Here is a 16,859-nt window from a genome sequence, read left to right as displayed (position 1 = left end):
TGGCCAGATGTGTCAGGACTGCAGACTTTAGATATAATCAGCTGGTTGTGGGTTTACTTAATTCTAATGCACACTGTGTGGGGTCATCATGTCTGTTCCTCTTTCACAGTGACGTCCGCACTGGGGTAACTATCAATAGGGACCATGAGACCAGCATAACAGAGGCTTTAGAGAACTGTGGGCACCATAGAGCTTCGAGTGCATCATCAACCCAGCACCATTGTTTTTACAGTAAGTCTCCATTCACCTTTTACAAGTTTCCTTTTATCATTAGTTTATATTTTTGTTACAGTGCCCCATCAGGTGCTGTTTAATCTGATTTTAGGTTTGTTTTCAAAAAATAGGAACATAGAAAATAGGAGCAGGAGTAGGCTATTTGGCCTGTCAGCACCATCCACCATTCTAAACCATTACGGCTGATCATCTATCTGCCTTACCCCTTGACTTCTGGTCTTTAGAGATCTATTTCCTTCCTAAACAAATGCAGTGACATGGCCTCCACAGCTTTCTTTGGTAAAGAATTCCACAAATCTTCCTCTGAGTGCAGAAATTTCTTCTCCGTAAGTCCAAAAGAGTTTACTGATTATCCTGATACTGGAACCCTTTATTCTGGACATGCAGAGGATGGAACTTCATCTCTGTATCCAGTATGTACAGCTCTGGCAGAATTTTGTTTCAATGAGGTCCTCTTGTTCTTCTAAACTCTAGTGACTACCAGCTCAGACAACCTAATCCTTCCTGAAATGACAAACCTGTCATCCTAGGAATCAATCTGGTAAATATTCATTGCACTCTCTTTATAGCAAGTATATCTTTTGTTAGGTAAGGAGACAAAAGAGCACAAAATACTCCAGATGTAGTCTCACCAAGGCGCGATACAGCAGCAGTAAGACTTCTTTGCTCCTTTCCTCAATACAGCTTGCAATGAAGGCTAACGTACCACTTGAGCTCCTAACTGCTTGTTGGACCTTGAAGTTTGCTTTCAGTGAATGCTTTAAAAGACAACATTTCCCAATCCATCACCATTTAAATAATCCTTTGCCATTCTGTTTTTGCTACCAAGTAGACAACTTCACACCTATTCATCCTATGCTACATCTGCCATGCGTTTGCCTGCTCACTTGTTTATAGTGCCTTAAAGGCTCTTTATATTCTCACGCCACTCATTACCCCACCTAGCTTTGTAGCATCAGCAAGTTTAAAAATATTACATTTGATTCCCTTATCCAAATCATTTTCATATATAGATATTGTAAATAGTTGATGTTCCAAGCACTGATGCCTCCCAGTACCTCACTCGTCACCACCTTTCACTCTCAAAATAATCTACTTATTCCAAGTCAGTTTCCTGTCTCCTAAACCTATTTCTCAGTCAATGTCAATGTATTACCACAAGTGTCATGTGCTTTAATTTTGCAATAACTTTCGTGGGCCATTTATCAAAAGCTTTCTAATAATTCTAGTACACTACATTCAATGGTTCTCCCTCATCTAATCTACTAGCCATTTCTTAAAAAATCTTTAGTAGGTTTGTCAAAAAATATTTCCTATTCACAAATCCATGTTGATTTTGTGAAATCCCATTGGTATTTTCTAAATTTTTTTCTGAAGAAGGGTCTCGACCCGAAACGTCAGTTTTCCTGCTCCTCTGGTGCTGCTTGGCCTGCGGTGTTCATCCAGCTCTACACTGTGTTATCTCAGATTCTCCAGCATCGGCAGTTCCTACTATCTCGGTATTTTCTAAGTGTCAAATTATCACATCCTTTATAACAGACTCCAGCAATTTCCATACTTCTGTACTGCTTATGTTAGACTAACCAGACTGTAATTTTCTGTTTTCTTGCTCCCTCTCTCCTTTAAATTGTGCAGTTCTATTTACCACCCTCCAATCTACCAGGACGCTTTCTAAAGCTACAGAAATTTTGAAGATTACAACAAATACACCCATTATTTCCATAGCCTCTTCCTTTAGTACCCGGGGATGTAAAATATTAGGCTCTAGTGATTTATCAGCTTTCAGTCCAATTAATTTCTTCAACACTTGTTTTTATACTAATCGCCATCAATTCCTCCTTCTCATGAGACCCTTGTTTCCCTAGCATTTCTGAGAAGTAATTTGTTTTCATCTATAAAGGCAGAAGTAGTCATTAAATTACTCAGCCACTTCCTTGTTCTCTATGATCAATTCTCCTTTTCAGATTGTACAGGGCATATGTTTGTCTTCACTAATCTTTTTTACATATTTAAAAGTGGACCATAAGAGCTTCCAAATGTGTCTTTTTTATTCTCACCCTATTTTTCTCTTCATAATCAACTTCTTGGTCCTCATTTGCTGAATTCCTAACTGTTCCAAGTCCTTAGGCTTGCTACTTTATCTTGCAGATTTATATTCTTTGAATCTAATACCATCAATAATTTGTTAGCCATTGGGCCACTTTTCCTTTGGTGTTGTTTTGCCCAAAAAGTGTCTTTAACTGTTATAATGCATGTATTACTTAAATATGAGCCATTGCTTATTCATTGGTTAACTTCATTAAAAGACATAACAGTTTATTGTGGCCAAATCACTCTTTATACCTTTGTAGTTTACTTAGAACCCTAGTTTTGGGTTGCATTATTTCACTTTCTATCACAATGAAGAATTCTATTTTGTTACATTAACTTTTGTTTCAAAAGGACCTCTTATAACAAGATTACTAACTAACCCCTTTTCTTGTTCAAAACCAAATCTGGAATAGCTTGTTCCCTAATCAGTTCCTTATGCAGGAATTCATCTGCCAAAGTATTATTGCTAATGTATTTATGCTCAGTATATAATTAATTTCACACGCTTGCTGCATACATCTCCAACTTCCTTTTTAATGCCATTTCCTATCTTATCAGTACTGTGTGAAGGCCTATAGACAATTTCCACTGATTTATCCCACCCAGAGTCTTGTTACTCCTCCAAGATTGATGTGACTTTTTTTTACACCAATATCCTTTCTCACTATTGCACTGATTTCATCTTTCATGAACAATGCTATTTTGCTTTTATTCCCATGTGGGTGTCGCTGGCTGGCCAGCATTTATTAACTTTTCCTAGTTGCCTTCAAAAAGATGATGGTGAGCGGTCTTATTGAACCACTGTAGTCCACATGCTGTAGGTTGACCCACAATGTCCTTGGGGAAGGAATTCCAAGATTTTGACCCAGCAATAGTGGTGATATATTTTCAAGTCAGGATAACTGGGGCTTGCAGAGGAAGTTGCAGGTGATGGCGTCCTTATATGTCTGCTGCCTTGCCCTTCTCAATGGAGGTGGTCATAGGCTTGGTGAATTTCTGCACTGCATCTTGTACATGGTACACCCTGCCACTACTGAATGTGAGTGTTGTAAGAGAGTGGATGCTTGTGGATTTGGTGCCAATCAAGTCAGCTGCCTTGTCCTGGGTGGTGTTAAGTTTTTTGAGTGCTGTTGGAGCTGCACCCATTCAGGCAAGTGTGGAATATTCCATCACACTCCTGATTTATGCCTAGTAGATAGAGGACACACTTTGAGCAGTCAGTAGGTGAGTTACCCTCCACAGAATTCCTAGCCATGTATTTACGTGGCGAGTCCACTTGAGCTTTTGGTCAATTGTAACCCCAAGGATGCTGATAGTGGGGGAATTCAGTGAATCCTAAAAATCCTTGGGCGCTCACTTCCCAGCTTTATTCACTCTGCAGCCATGTCGCATGTAATCACAATGATATTTTCCCCATTTACAACTACTTGTGCTGTTAATTCATTTACCTATTGCAAATCCTCTTTGCATTCATATATATAGATTTGTCTTTTTGACATTATTGCACTGTTTTTGTACTCCAGTCCTATTTTCTTAGTCTTTGATTCTTCTGCTTTTTATTTTCTATCTTTCAAGTCCATCTTTGTGTCCTTCACTGCTGTCTCCCGGTTCAGGTTCAGGACCCGTCATGCTGGTTCCTCACCTACAGAACTAGTGAACCTTACTAGGAGGATTCTAGTCCTAGCCTTGCTGGGATGCAACATGTCCAGCTTATAGGGATCCCATCTTCCTCAGAATTGGTCCCACTGCCTCAAAAATCTAAATCCTTCCCATTATGCATTCAACTAGTCTATTCTCCTATTCCTTATGCAGTGGGAGTAATTTCTGAGATTACTACCTCAGAGGTCTTGCTTTTTTAATTTGTAGCTCCTTCTATTCCTCTTGAAAGACCACATCTCTCTTTTTACCATGTCGGTGATAGTGACCTGGACAGCAATCTCTGACTGGTCTCCCTCCCTGTTCAGAATGTCCTGCAACTGTTTGGTGATAGCTACAAGGGAGGCACCTGCCCTAGTGTCATTGCAGTGGAAGAAATGCCTCTTTGTTCTCCTTAGGAACCCTTAACACTACTGCTCCCCAGCTCATTTCCTATTGCATAATGTTCATCAACTCATTAAACATAAATAACAAAAAGCTTTAAATCAAGTGATTGTATGCATCACAAATCCTGTCCTCTTTTTACCTATCCACATACTGATCACTTTGTTGATAATGACTGCTTATACAAGATGGACATTAGATGCAACTGTCTTATTTGACTCTCTTAATAAAGAGGTCTTTTTACTGAGAGTAGATATTGGAAATTCTGATACATGTTGCCACAGGATTTTCCCATTTTAATTCAACTATTGTAAATTTGGGCACAGTAAACATCATACCTCAAAAGTTACGTTCCTGGAGAAATCACAAAATTATTTCGTGTTACTGGATAGTTAAACACAATTAGGCCCTGAACGGAATCAAATGGAGTTGTTTTATATTGGAAATATAATTACAGCATATGAAAAGAACGGGATATCAGTAAACCCTACTGATTTTACTTAAAGCTCCTGAACTACAGGGACTGGCCTCAGTCATCAGGAAAACGTACACTAGTAATGAGCCTTGAAAGACTACTCGGCTTTGAAAAGTCTAGACAAAAGAATCAATACCTAATGATGTAGGTCCTGAGGCTTTAAGCAACTGATTATGTATATTACCACTTAGCCTGAATTTAGGATGCAAACTTTTGAAAGGTATATTTAGCACATAGCTTCCCCAAATTCATTCAGCAATTACATTCCTGGTCCCACTGGGAAGAATTACTTGAATTTACAAAGCGTGTATCGTTTTAACGATAAAACATTTACCTGTCAATATCAAGCAGAAAAATCTGACGCAGCCTTTCTGGTGAGGTGGTGCAGCTTTGCTAGATTACAGAACTGGGAAAATGTATAATGTTTATAGGACTAATTGAAGAAATATGCATTTTTCAGGAGATAATTTGCTGTGTTACAAGTTATGTCAAAAAAATGAATAATGACTGATAATGTTTATGTATAATAATCTCTATTTTAAAGATTTTAGACTTTAAGATGGAATGAATTCAGCTTTGAGCATTAACTTTTGACATTATTTAGGTTTATTGGAATAACAAGACATATTACCACAGCTATTTATTTCAACAGTAGTTACACAAAACATCAGCTTTTTCACAATTACTGATAACAATTACAAAGCCATATATTAAGATATTTTGACATTAAACAATATTAGCAGCCAAGCTAACAAACACATTGGAAAAAGTCAAAGAATATTTGTTTAACAACAATAACAGATTATGTATCAAAAGCACAAGTCCCAGGCACTGTTCAACTGTGACATACACAATTAAAATCAGAGAATCCACATAAACACCACTATCATAACAAATGAATACTTACAACAGTAAAGCTAATATTCATATTTAATATTTGAACAAATACACAGTGCACTTAATACTGACCACATTTACAGTTAGTACTTGCAGGGTGACAAATACTAAAATTACAAACACAAGGTATGTTAGCTCACAATCACAATGGTATATGATACAAAAAACATTAAATAATATCACTGTCATATATTACTTATACATATAACACCGTCTTGATAGAATTAATCTAATACTTGATGTAAATGCTAGTAAAACAAACCACAAAAAAGGTGTGATATCATGAAGATAGCCAAGTGAAGAATTTCTAAGAACGCAATGTGTCTTGGATATACCATTTATCAAACAAATCTTCAAGAAATTACTTATTTTTTTCTTCACAGGATGCTTTCCCGCTCTTCCCCATATGAATCACTGGGACCAACTGCATGCAGCTCAGAAGCGGTACCTTTTGTGTGCTTGACAAAATTTGATTGAGCTTTAGATGCAAGGCCCCGTTTAATACCTAAACCTCGTAGGTTGTCATTCTTGAATGAAGCTGCATATGTATCATTCTGGACTGGTGACTTGCCCACAGCTGAGCCTACTGTTGCATGGACAACTCGAGGTGCATTCTTTGCCAAATGCTCAGGATCACCGGCAGTTTCTCGGAATTCTTTGCTCCCATTTTCATCTGTATTCTGCAGCCTGGTAGAAGGATTGCTGTTGTTATTCAGCGTCTCTGTGCTTGCTGTTCTGTTGATGTTGGTTACATTAAACATTTTGTGAGTGACAGGCCAATTTTCCTCTGGACTACTGGCCAACAGGCTGCATTCAGAGGTGGAACCAGTAGGGCTCTTCTTATCTTCAGAGCATATTGACATACGGGCAACACTCGAGTCTTGAAGGCCACTTAAACTGTTAGGTATACCTCTTTTATCTCTGGACTGATCATCTTCCAACTCTATCAAGTTAGTCTTCTCCAACTGACTGTCTTCAGTTTCATCACGGAGGGAGTGGTTTGGCGAACTTTCACTGGATCTGACGCCAGAGTCTGATGAATCTTTTTTATCAAGCATGGCATCAGAAAGATATTCCTTCGATTTAATGAGGGATCGAACAGCTTCATTTCCATTTTCAGTTGAATTGGTTTGTTTTTCATTTTTCCCTCCTATCTTCCCACCTTTAAGAAGTCGGTTATAATCAGCTTCTTCTTGACCAGATTCATCTTCATCACTGGGTAGTTTCTGATAATGCAAGCCTTTCAGTGTTAAATCTGCACCTTGGAAGATATTCCCCTTGTCTGAAGATTTCTTCCGAGACAGAAGTTTTGATGTCGAAGGGTCTGGTTTTTCATCTTCTTCAGTGATGGGATCTAACGGTGATGCATCAGATGTAGAAACAGTGGATGATGTATAATCGCCAAGGTCACTCATAGAAGACTTGCCTCCACGTGGAATATTATCTCTCTTTACCACAAAAGATTTCTTATCATCATATTGCTTCTGCTCAGCGTCTTGCTCCAATGTGGTTTGAAAGGGAGTTCCTGAAATGCCCTTCCCCATAAAAAGCTGACCAGAATTGTAGGGCGCAGACAGATTAGACTTGTCAGTGTTGGCAGTTGTGGAGATGGATGGATCATCTAACTGAGCCATCTGTGCAATATATTCTTTATAGGCATCCCTGTATTCAGCCTGCTGCTTGTCTGTGAGTCTGGAAAGATCATTGGAAGATTCCAGAGAGTTGATACTTGAAGCACTTGGTGTTCTTTGATGATTTAACTAAAAAAACAAATTTATCACAAACTTTTATTAACTACTGTACTTATAATGTCAACGAGAAATCAAAGATACTTACACCTAAATTTCACCTCACCAAATGCCAATTTTTAATATCTGCATCTGAGGAGAACTCTCTAAAACATGAAGCAGTCATGCATCTTTGGAGAAAACTGGTGCCTCAAACATTGCAGCTGCATACCACACTAATCTTGGGATAAGTGCATTGCTACAGAACTGAGTCAGAGACAGAGATTGCATGTTTAATCTTTGATCTTTTTCTAATTTTAAACATCTCAGTTACATCACACCTCAACTTTCTAAATGATGGAATCTAAACCAAAGTTTATGCAATCTGTACTTACAATACAACCCTTTAATTTACAACATCATTCTGCTGAAACTGAATGATACTCAAGGCCAATTATATCCTTGTGATGTTGTGCTCAAAACTTAACACTAACCAAAACTGGGGTGACAAATGCTCTGTGTAACTGAAGCATCTCTTCTTTGCCCTTTCTGTTCAATAGCACTTTTAATTAGCTTTTGATTACATTTTGTACCTGTTTAGTACAGTGTGTACCATGACATCCATTGCTTTTACCCTCGATAGTTTCTACTTATTCACCATTCAGGAAATTTTCCAGTGTGCTCTTATTGGATCCACTTTAGATCCAAGTGATAATGAGAATCCAGAGACAGCATGTTCCTGTTAGGGTGAAGGGCAAGGCTAATAGGTGTAGGGAATGCTGGAGGACTAGAGAAATTGATGCTTTGGTCAAGAGAAAGAAGGAAGCCTGTGTCAGGTATAGACAGCAGGGATCGAGTGAATCCCTAAAAGATGATAAAGGCAGTATACTTAAGAGGGAAATCAGGAGGGCAAAAGGGGACATGAGACAGCTTTGGCAAAGAGTTTTAAGAAAAATCCAAGGGAATTCTACAAATTCATGAAGGACGTCTTAAAACACAAAGATGGATAAATCCCCAAGACCTGATCAGGTGTATCCTAGAACTTTGTTGGGCCCCTGGCTGAGATATTTGTATCATCAATAGCCACAGGTGAGGTGCCAGAAGACTGGAGGTTGGCTAACATGATGCCACTATTTCAGAAAGGTGGTAAGGAAAAGCCAGGGAACTGTAGACTGGTAAGCCTGACATCGGTGGTGGGAAATTTGTTGAAGGGGATCCTAGGGGACAGGATTTACCCGTATTTGGAGAGGCAAGTACTGATTAGGGATAGTCAACATGGCTTTGTGTGTGGGAAATAGTATCTCACTAACTGACTGAGTTTTCTGAAGAAGTAACGAAGAGGATTGAGGAGGGCAGAGCGGCAGACGTGATCTACGTGGACTTCAGTAAGGTGTTCAACAAGGTTCCTTATGGTAGACTGGTTAGCAAGGCTGGATCACACGGAATATAGGGAGAATTAGCCATTTGGATACAGAACTGGCTCGAAGGTATGAGATAGACGGTGGTGGTGGAAGGTTGCTTTTCAGACTGGAGCCTGTGACCGGCAGTGTGTCGCAAGGATTGGTGCTGGATCCACTGCTTTGCATCATTTATATAAATGATTTGGATGTGAACATAGGAGGTACGGTTAATAAGTTTGCAGGGACACCAAAATTGGTGGTATAGTGGACAGCGAACAAGGTTACCTCAGAGTTCAATGGGACTTTGATCAGATGGGCAAATGGGCTGAGGAGTGGCAGATGGAATTTAATTTAGATAAATATGAGGTGCTGCTTTGGAAAGGCAAATCTGGGCAGGACTTATACACTTAATGGTAAGGTCCTGGGGAGTGTTGCTGAACATACTGACCTAGGAATGCAGGCTCATAGTTCCTTGAAAGTGGAGCCCTAGGTAGACAGGATAGTGAAGAAGGTATGTATTGGTCAGTGCATTGAGTATAGGAGTTGGGAGGTCATGTTGTGGCTGGACAGGACATTGGTTAGGTCACTTTTGGAAAGAGCATTCCATTCTGGCCTCACTGTTACAGGAAGCATGTTTTGAAATTTGAAAGGGCTCAGAAAAGATTTACAAAGATGTTGCCAGGGTTGGAGGGTTTGAGCTACAGGGAGAGACTGAACAGGCTGGGGCTATTTTCCCTGGAGCGTCAGAGACTGACGGGTGACCTTACAGAAGTTTATAAAATCATGAGGTGCATGGATAGGGTAAATAGCCAAGATCTTGATCCCCATGTGGAGCAAGTCTAGAACTACAGGAGAAAGGTTTAAGGTAGAAGTGGAAAGATTTAAAAAGGGACTTAAGGGGCAACTTTTTCCACACAGAAGGTGGTGCATATATGGAATGAGCTGCCAGAGGAAGTAGTGGAGGCTGGTACAATTACAACATTTAAAAGGCATCTGGATGGGTATATTAATAGGAAGGGTTTAGAGGGATATGGGCCAAATGCTAGCAAATGGAACTAGATCAATTTAGGATATGTGGTCGGCATGGACGAGTTGGATCAAAGGGTCTGTTTCCATGCTGTACAGCCCTATGACTATTACACACAACTGCACAATGCACCTTATTCACCAGCATATGGTCCATTCATTTAATTGTTATGGCACTTTAAATGACTCAATGGTTCCAATGCTAACCTGCCAACTAGAAGTGCTATGTCGTGCTGGTTCTTCAACATCAACAGCTCTCAGTTCCTCAAAGCTGAAAGTTAGGCTGAAGGTTTCCTTTGAGGAATGTCCAGGAAGTTCAGAGTTTCCAGCATAATCACTATTTGCTACGTGAAGAGCAGAATTTTGTGCTGGTGCATTTTCTCCAGCAGCTCTCATTTCTTCTTGAAGTACTTGTGCATCCAAGTGGCGCATCTCAAACACCTAAGGAAAAAAAACAAAAGAATGCAATAACTTATTTACTCAATGGGATATGGTATGTTCAATTATTACAGGAATGTAGTAAATATTTAGTTTAATGGAAAATTCAGTTTTAATACCTACGAAACTAAATTACAAAGCCATTCACATAACAGGCCTATCATTAATGTTTTTAGATTTTTGTGATGTACGAAGCAATTCTTTTCCCTGCCTACTCAAAAGAAGTCCTTTTTTAAAAAAAGCAGGAAAAATAGCAATTATTTCTTCGTAGTGTTGTGAAAAGACAACAATGCCATGAAGAGATGAACAATCCCTTTAAAGTGCTCCTTATTCAGATCTTGCTTTGTTTCCAAGAATGTTATATAAAATATGCACAAATGCATATCCAAATCACAAAGCCAATACCAACCTACTGCAGCTTCAAAAAGCAAATAACAAATGCAAAAGTATCTTCAGAGTGATTTTTAAAAAAATGCTGATCTAATTTAGCCTGCAGACAAAGACTAACACAATAACAGCATGTGAAGTTTACTGGTAGTGTTTTCCTCCAACAAGGATTTAATGATAAAAATGTCCTTGCATAGTAATGTTCAATCGAAGTAGAATATTTAGAAACAGAAGCAAGAGGAGCAGCAATGTGGGGGACAAATAGAATTCTCTGGCAGGAGGGAAACATTATAGCAAAGCAATCGCATTTCTTGAACAGAGAAGAAAGGAAGCAGAAAGTGAAGCAAAATGAAAATAAAAAATAAAACTGGCATATATGGTGGGTCAACAAGCAATAGATTAGTGTCTAAAGAGTTTCCATGTTCATTTGACAGTGTCAGTTGTGATGACTAAGAAAAGAGTTGGTTTTCTAGTGAAATAGGTAAATCTCAGATTAGTGCATAAAAAAGCTGCCAAAGAAAGGCATCTGGGTGGGCACACTGGCTCAGTGGTTAGCACTGCTACTTCACAGTGCCAGGGAACTGCGTTTGATTCCATCCGTGGGTGACTGTGTGGAGTTTGTACATTCTCCCCATGTCTGTGTGCATTTCCTCTGGGTGCTCCGGTTTCCTCCCACAGTCCAAAGATGTGCAGGTTAGGTGGATTAGTCATGGGAAATGCAGGGTTACAGGGATGGGGTGGGTCTGGGTGGGGTGCTCTTCAGGAGGGATGGTGTGGACTCAATGAGCCGAATGGCCTGCTTCCACACTCTGTTTGGATTCTAATGATTCTGAGTGTAACAAAGTGACCTGACATCCATTTGTGAACATGATGTTGCATAAAACTGTAACAACACATGCATTTATATAGTACTGTTAACACAGTAAAACATCTCACGAGAGGTATCAAGCAAAACGTGACAAAAAAGCTACAAAAGGAAATAGTAGGTCAGATAACCAAAAGCTTGGCCAAAGAGGAAAGCTTTAGTGTCATAGGAGATTGAGGCGCAAGGAGGCTCAGGAAGGAAATTCCCGAGTTTAGATTCTCAGCACTCAAAAGCACTGAAAACTGTGGTGAAAAGAAAACAACATATTTATATAACACTTTTCCTGGCTACATTACCTCTTAAAAGCGACTTAAAGACAATAAAAACATAATTTAGCTAGTCAGACAGAGTTAGGCAATTTCACTATTTGTCAGTAAACTGTCTTAAAGATGGCGCAATTGTGTGATTGAAAGCTCATCTTGGGGTCAAATACATTAGGCTGGTTCAACTTCACACAGCTGTCAAGAGAAAGGGATGGTTTTGATGTCTGGGAAATAGTGTCTGTAGTGGTCATGAAGCATAGTAGCTTGGTCTTTAAGATATATTGTTAAATTAATTCTGTTCGTGCCGTACTAAATTTTGGACAGACAGTCTAATGTTTTAAAGATAGAGAAGGGGTCAAAAGAGGTGCTGCTGAGGTACAGCAAGGCGTCATCAGCTGCCATCCATATTTTAACAGGTTTTCGGATGATGTTGAGAGGGCAGCTTGAAGATCAGAAGTAGGACACATAAATGGTAAATCCTTAGGGGTCTCCAGAAGTAACACTGTGAAAGTGGGAACAGAAGTCATTAAGGTGATACTCTGGCTACAACTGTGTGTGCAAGAATGGAACCAAATACGTGCAGACCCACTGAGCTTGATGATGAAGGTCAACATTGTGAGGAAAATAAACAGAAAGCCAGGTTGGGAATCCTTTTCCTGAAAGCCTCAGGGCCAACCGGTTTTCAGAAAAAGGGTACTTTCATTCCTTGGATCCACAATAGTCCAAACAGGCTCTTTTGCTCAACTTGAAAGGACCTAAAATGTGAAGTTCCGCCCACGCCCCACCCCTTCAGAACTCTGTCTACAGGTACGTTCAGGCCTACTGAAAAGATCTTTGGTTTGTCAGTCTTTTTGGTTTTCCAACATATGGATAATGGGTCCCTGACCTGTATAATACTTAATATACGATAAACATCCAATACATAGAAACTGTCTTATCGAGAGGCAAGACAATTATATTTGCATACATTTGCTATTTTTTGCCAGTGTATTCATTCACTCATGAATGTATTTTTGGAACACAGAATTAATGCACAAAAAAAAAAATCCTAAACGCATTGATAATAGAGCAAAAATTCATCCTACCATGTTCCTAAAAAGTTGCCAGTCACCAAAATTCATGTTTAATTCTTTCTTCAATTCATCCAGATTGCATTGAATTAATACCCTCCCATTAATGTTTGCCTGAATTAAAAAAAAATAGAATATCAGTGTCAAAAATTCAGTCAAAAGTAAATAAAAACAATATGTCCAAGTTCCAATATCAGCATTGCAATTAAAAGGTGGGAGATAAATACAGCAACAAAGACAAAGCGTCAATAGTGATTTCTTACATTTATGTATTATTATATAGACAATCTACATAAAAATCAACCCATCAGATGTATGGCTAATTCTTGTGTTTGCCATTTCACAAACCCATGACCTCTGGGAACAATAAAAGGATCTTTACAGGAGTGTTCTTTCATCAATTAAAATTCATTTTTTTCCATAATGGTGCAATAATGCTTATTATTGTTCCCTCCTTTAATTATTTAATCTATCAAACAGAAATTGAGAATTTGCTTAGCAGCATTACAATATCAAGCTACTTGGTGGTTTGAAAAAGATCCACAAAATTTTTTTGCTCTCCAAATCTCAATTATTTTCTCATCTTCTTAAAAGTGCCAACACAAGGATCAGTAACATTACAATATATTGCAGCACCACCATCAAATTTAATGGATATTAACTCTAGTAGAAACAAAAAAAGAAATTGCTGAAAAAGTTCATTAGGTCTGGCAGCATCTGTGGAGAGAAATCAGAGTTAACGTTTTGGGTCGAATGATCTTTCCTCAGAACGTTCTAGTAATACCAGTCGAGTTTGATGTGTTTTTTTGGCTTCACATTTTTCCATTGGAGGGCAATGCGAAGCAGTGGAAGGATCTGTAGACTTAATAACAACTTAACATGCCAACATGCCAATACTGGCGATGGAGAAACAGTGGGACAGTGACACCAAGTCAACTGCTCTTGCAAAAAGCAGACACAAATACAGCCTCCTTCAGTGCTGTAACCATTGTATGATTCTAACTTGAACACTCTTTTCATGGTTATGGACGGTTTTTAATGCCAGTTGATAGGATCATTAATGTTATTTTAGTGACAGAAATTTACGCATACCAAAAAGTCATGCACTTGATTCAGCAGGAGAGCTTCGGGAGGCTCTGAATCCTGTACTTTCTGACTTGGAGCTGCCATTAAGTTAAAGGCTCATGTCCTGTGAAGTTAATGCAACATTATTTAATAATTGCGGGTTCCTACCTTTCTGATAGTGGAAATGTACTGAAACACCATGGTTTGGTCAATTCCTTCCAACTGTTTAAGTTTTTCACAAATAGCATCCACATTCATTGAACTGAGTGGAGCAGCAGTGTAAGCTGATGCAATGGAATTGCCCACCTATTGGGCAAAAAACAAGAATGTAATTTAGTGTTAAATAACATTTTAAAAAATTACACAAAAGGTTATTGGTAATTAGGTTATACTTCCTTTACTATAAATACATGAAGAAATCTAATATGAAGTTACCGAAACTGAACTGCATATTAAACACGGACAAACAGTCTGAAAGCTTTGAGGTTATAAGCAGATGATACAAAACAGCTAACAATTCCTTAGGCAAGTCTGCTTTAGAGCAAGAAAACTATATTACCCACTTTAATTCAAATTTCTCAGATCAACATTTCTTATTAAGCTAAAATTGCAAATCTAATACTCAAACCAAAGCTGTTAAACCAAGGACACAAATTAAAGTGCAGTAACAGCATTAAAAGCAAAACAGGTTTCAGCCAGTGAATGAACTGTTTGAAGGATGGCAGATCAAGAGCAGGAAAACCAAATATGAGAAACTCTACAGTGAAATGGATTAATGGTGTCCTTTAACCCCTGATATTTGGATTCAGATTTAGTCTAGACTGATAAATTGAAATTGTGCTCTCTCTGTGAGGATCCTGCAGACCTGAAGTTCTCATAGTTCTAATAAGTATTGACAATTGCAAAACTCCCAATGAGTAGAGGTACAGAACAGCAAATTGCCCGAATGTACAGGTAGTGTCATTCAAATAACACAACAATAGCTGGAGTTGGAAATAGGCACTAATGGGACATTAGATGATGCTCTGCTGAAGACGGTGCAAAATGGAAAGAATTTTAGTGTCCAAATGGCTCTTTCATATTTCACCTGAGAGTTCTCAATACTGACATCAGCAACCTGAAATGGAAAGGCCATCCAAGTACTGATATCACTTACCTCAATAAAAAAAATAAAGGTACATATCGTTCAATGTAAAACGTCATGCTTAAAAGAGATCTAAATAATGGCAACTGAAAGCGTAATAATTATGCAGTAGTTACTATTTCCAACTTAACTAAAGACCGATAGTCTATTCAAAAAATTAGAATGACTTAAATGGTCACAGAATTCCATTATTATGGATTAAGTTTATAGTTAAAAACTTTTTGCTATTACACTTACCTATATCATCCAATTAGTTGTCCAGCAATATTTAAAAGAACACTACATAGCTCTAACAATCATTTGAACCAGAAAAGTCCACTTTGTAATATACACAGCATATATGTACAGAAAATTCTGTAAAGCTCCAAGCCCACAAGCAAAAAAAAAAATTAGTACTAGTCCAAACAATTTTAGTAGATCATGCTCAAGCATTTCAAGTTACAAAGTAGCAAATAAATTATATTTTTTTTCTAGAGAGTATGAATCCTCCAATATCTTTCCTTCCAACTTTCTCTTTCCAGCAAGGCATAAGTGCAGCCAGAAATGGGTGGCTTGCTCTCAGACCTCTATCCATTCACTTAGGATACAAGAAATGTAGAGATAGCATCCAATCAAATCTTCTTAAAAATTAATCTTGTCTAAGCATCTCCAACCACCAGAGCATGGTTCAAAGTAGGAGATAGTCTGCAACTATCATCACATATCATAACATCAAAGGTCACTATCAACTTCTTTCAATGATTTTAAAAATGATTACAGATCATTACCTGGTAATCATAGCTAAACAATTATTTCACATTGTATAATGTATCCAAAATATGAAGATTTTCCAAATAGTTTAAGCAATATTTTACCCTCCAGAAATTAGAATGTCACTAGCATGAAGAAGCACTTTTTAATCACATCATGCAAAGGGTTCATTAATCTGAATATCATCAGCAGTTAGTAAGGCAGCATAGCGCAAACTGTTAAGAATCCAGCAGCAAAGATTGCTGCTGCATAAAGTTTTTCACCCCAGGTGCAGACCGAGTTATTATTGTACCTGTTTTAACTTAAGCTGCATGGGGGGAAAGAAAGGAGATACACAGACATAAAATTTGTCAAGACGACACAATAGAAAGGACTTTCCAAGGAAGCAAGTTTCAAAAATCCATAACATAATTAGAATGCTCCTCAGTTAACCATTTCTTTTTTTATTTAATTAAAGTGGAAATTCCTCTTTACTGTCAACTCATTCCATAATAGTGGTGGAACATAGCTTGCTGGTTCACAAAAACACAAGTTCAAATGGACATCTTTTCAGAAGTCTGTCATGTTAATGTTTGTCTTCGAGGGTTATCTTTAAACACATTACTACTGTTTCAATCACAAACGAGATACTCAAAAAATGTTGAGGCTTCCAAATATATCCTAAAAAAGCTCAGAATTATTGAAGTACTTGACTGCCCATTAAATACAAGTCTGGAGCCGACAGTCTCTTTTCAATTAAGAAAATTCAAAAACTCCAATGATAGTTGGCCATTTTTGTGGATTGAAATCTTAAGAATAATGTTATAAATAATAAATAAAAAATTGCATGTAATCAGAATTGTATGTTACTTGAGTAGTTACGAGTCTAAGCGGAGTCCAATTCTTAAAATTTATCCCATTTATCCCATAAAAAAAACTGGATTGCAATTATAATGTAATTGATCAACAGATCACATCTTTACAAAATATTACATTAGAAAAATCTTT

The 16,859-nt window shown here is 38.0% G+C and overlaps 1 protein-coding gene across 1 annotated transcript in view; it reads right to left on the bottom strand.

Annotated features, from left to right (window-relative positions):
• Positions 1-5,426: 5,426 nt before the first annotated feature.
• LOC109936634 (kinase D-interacting substrate of 220 kDa) overlaps positions 5,427-16,859 on the bottom strand; it is a 58,431-nt gene continuing 46,998 nt past the window's right edge. Inside the window, exons 14-17 of the mRNA XM_048596760.1 lie at positions 14,147-14,284; positions 12,929-13,027; positions 10,098-10,331; positions 5,427-7,497 (exon numbers count right to left, since the gene is read on the bottom strand). Of these exons, the coding sequence (XP_048452717.1) occupies positions 6,115-7,497; positions 10,098-10,331; positions 12,929-13,027; positions 14,147-14,284 (1,854 nt within the window). The 3' untranslated portion in view covers positions 5,427-6,114. The remainder of the gene's footprint in view (positions 7,498-10,097; positions 10,332-12,928; positions 13,028-14,146; positions 14,285-16,859) is intronic.

Source organism: Rhincodon typus, chromosome 5 (assembly GCF_021869965.1).
Source record: "Rhincodon typus isolate 14 chromosome 5, sRhiTyp1.1, whole genome shotgun sequence".
Classification (NCBI taxonomy): domain Eukaryota; kingdom Metazoa; phylum Chordata; class Chondrichthyes; order Orectolobiformes; family Rhincodontidae; genus Rhincodon; species Rhincodon typus.
Note: the sequence above shows the minus strand (reverse complement) of the source record. Positions and strands in the feature narration are given on the sequence as shown.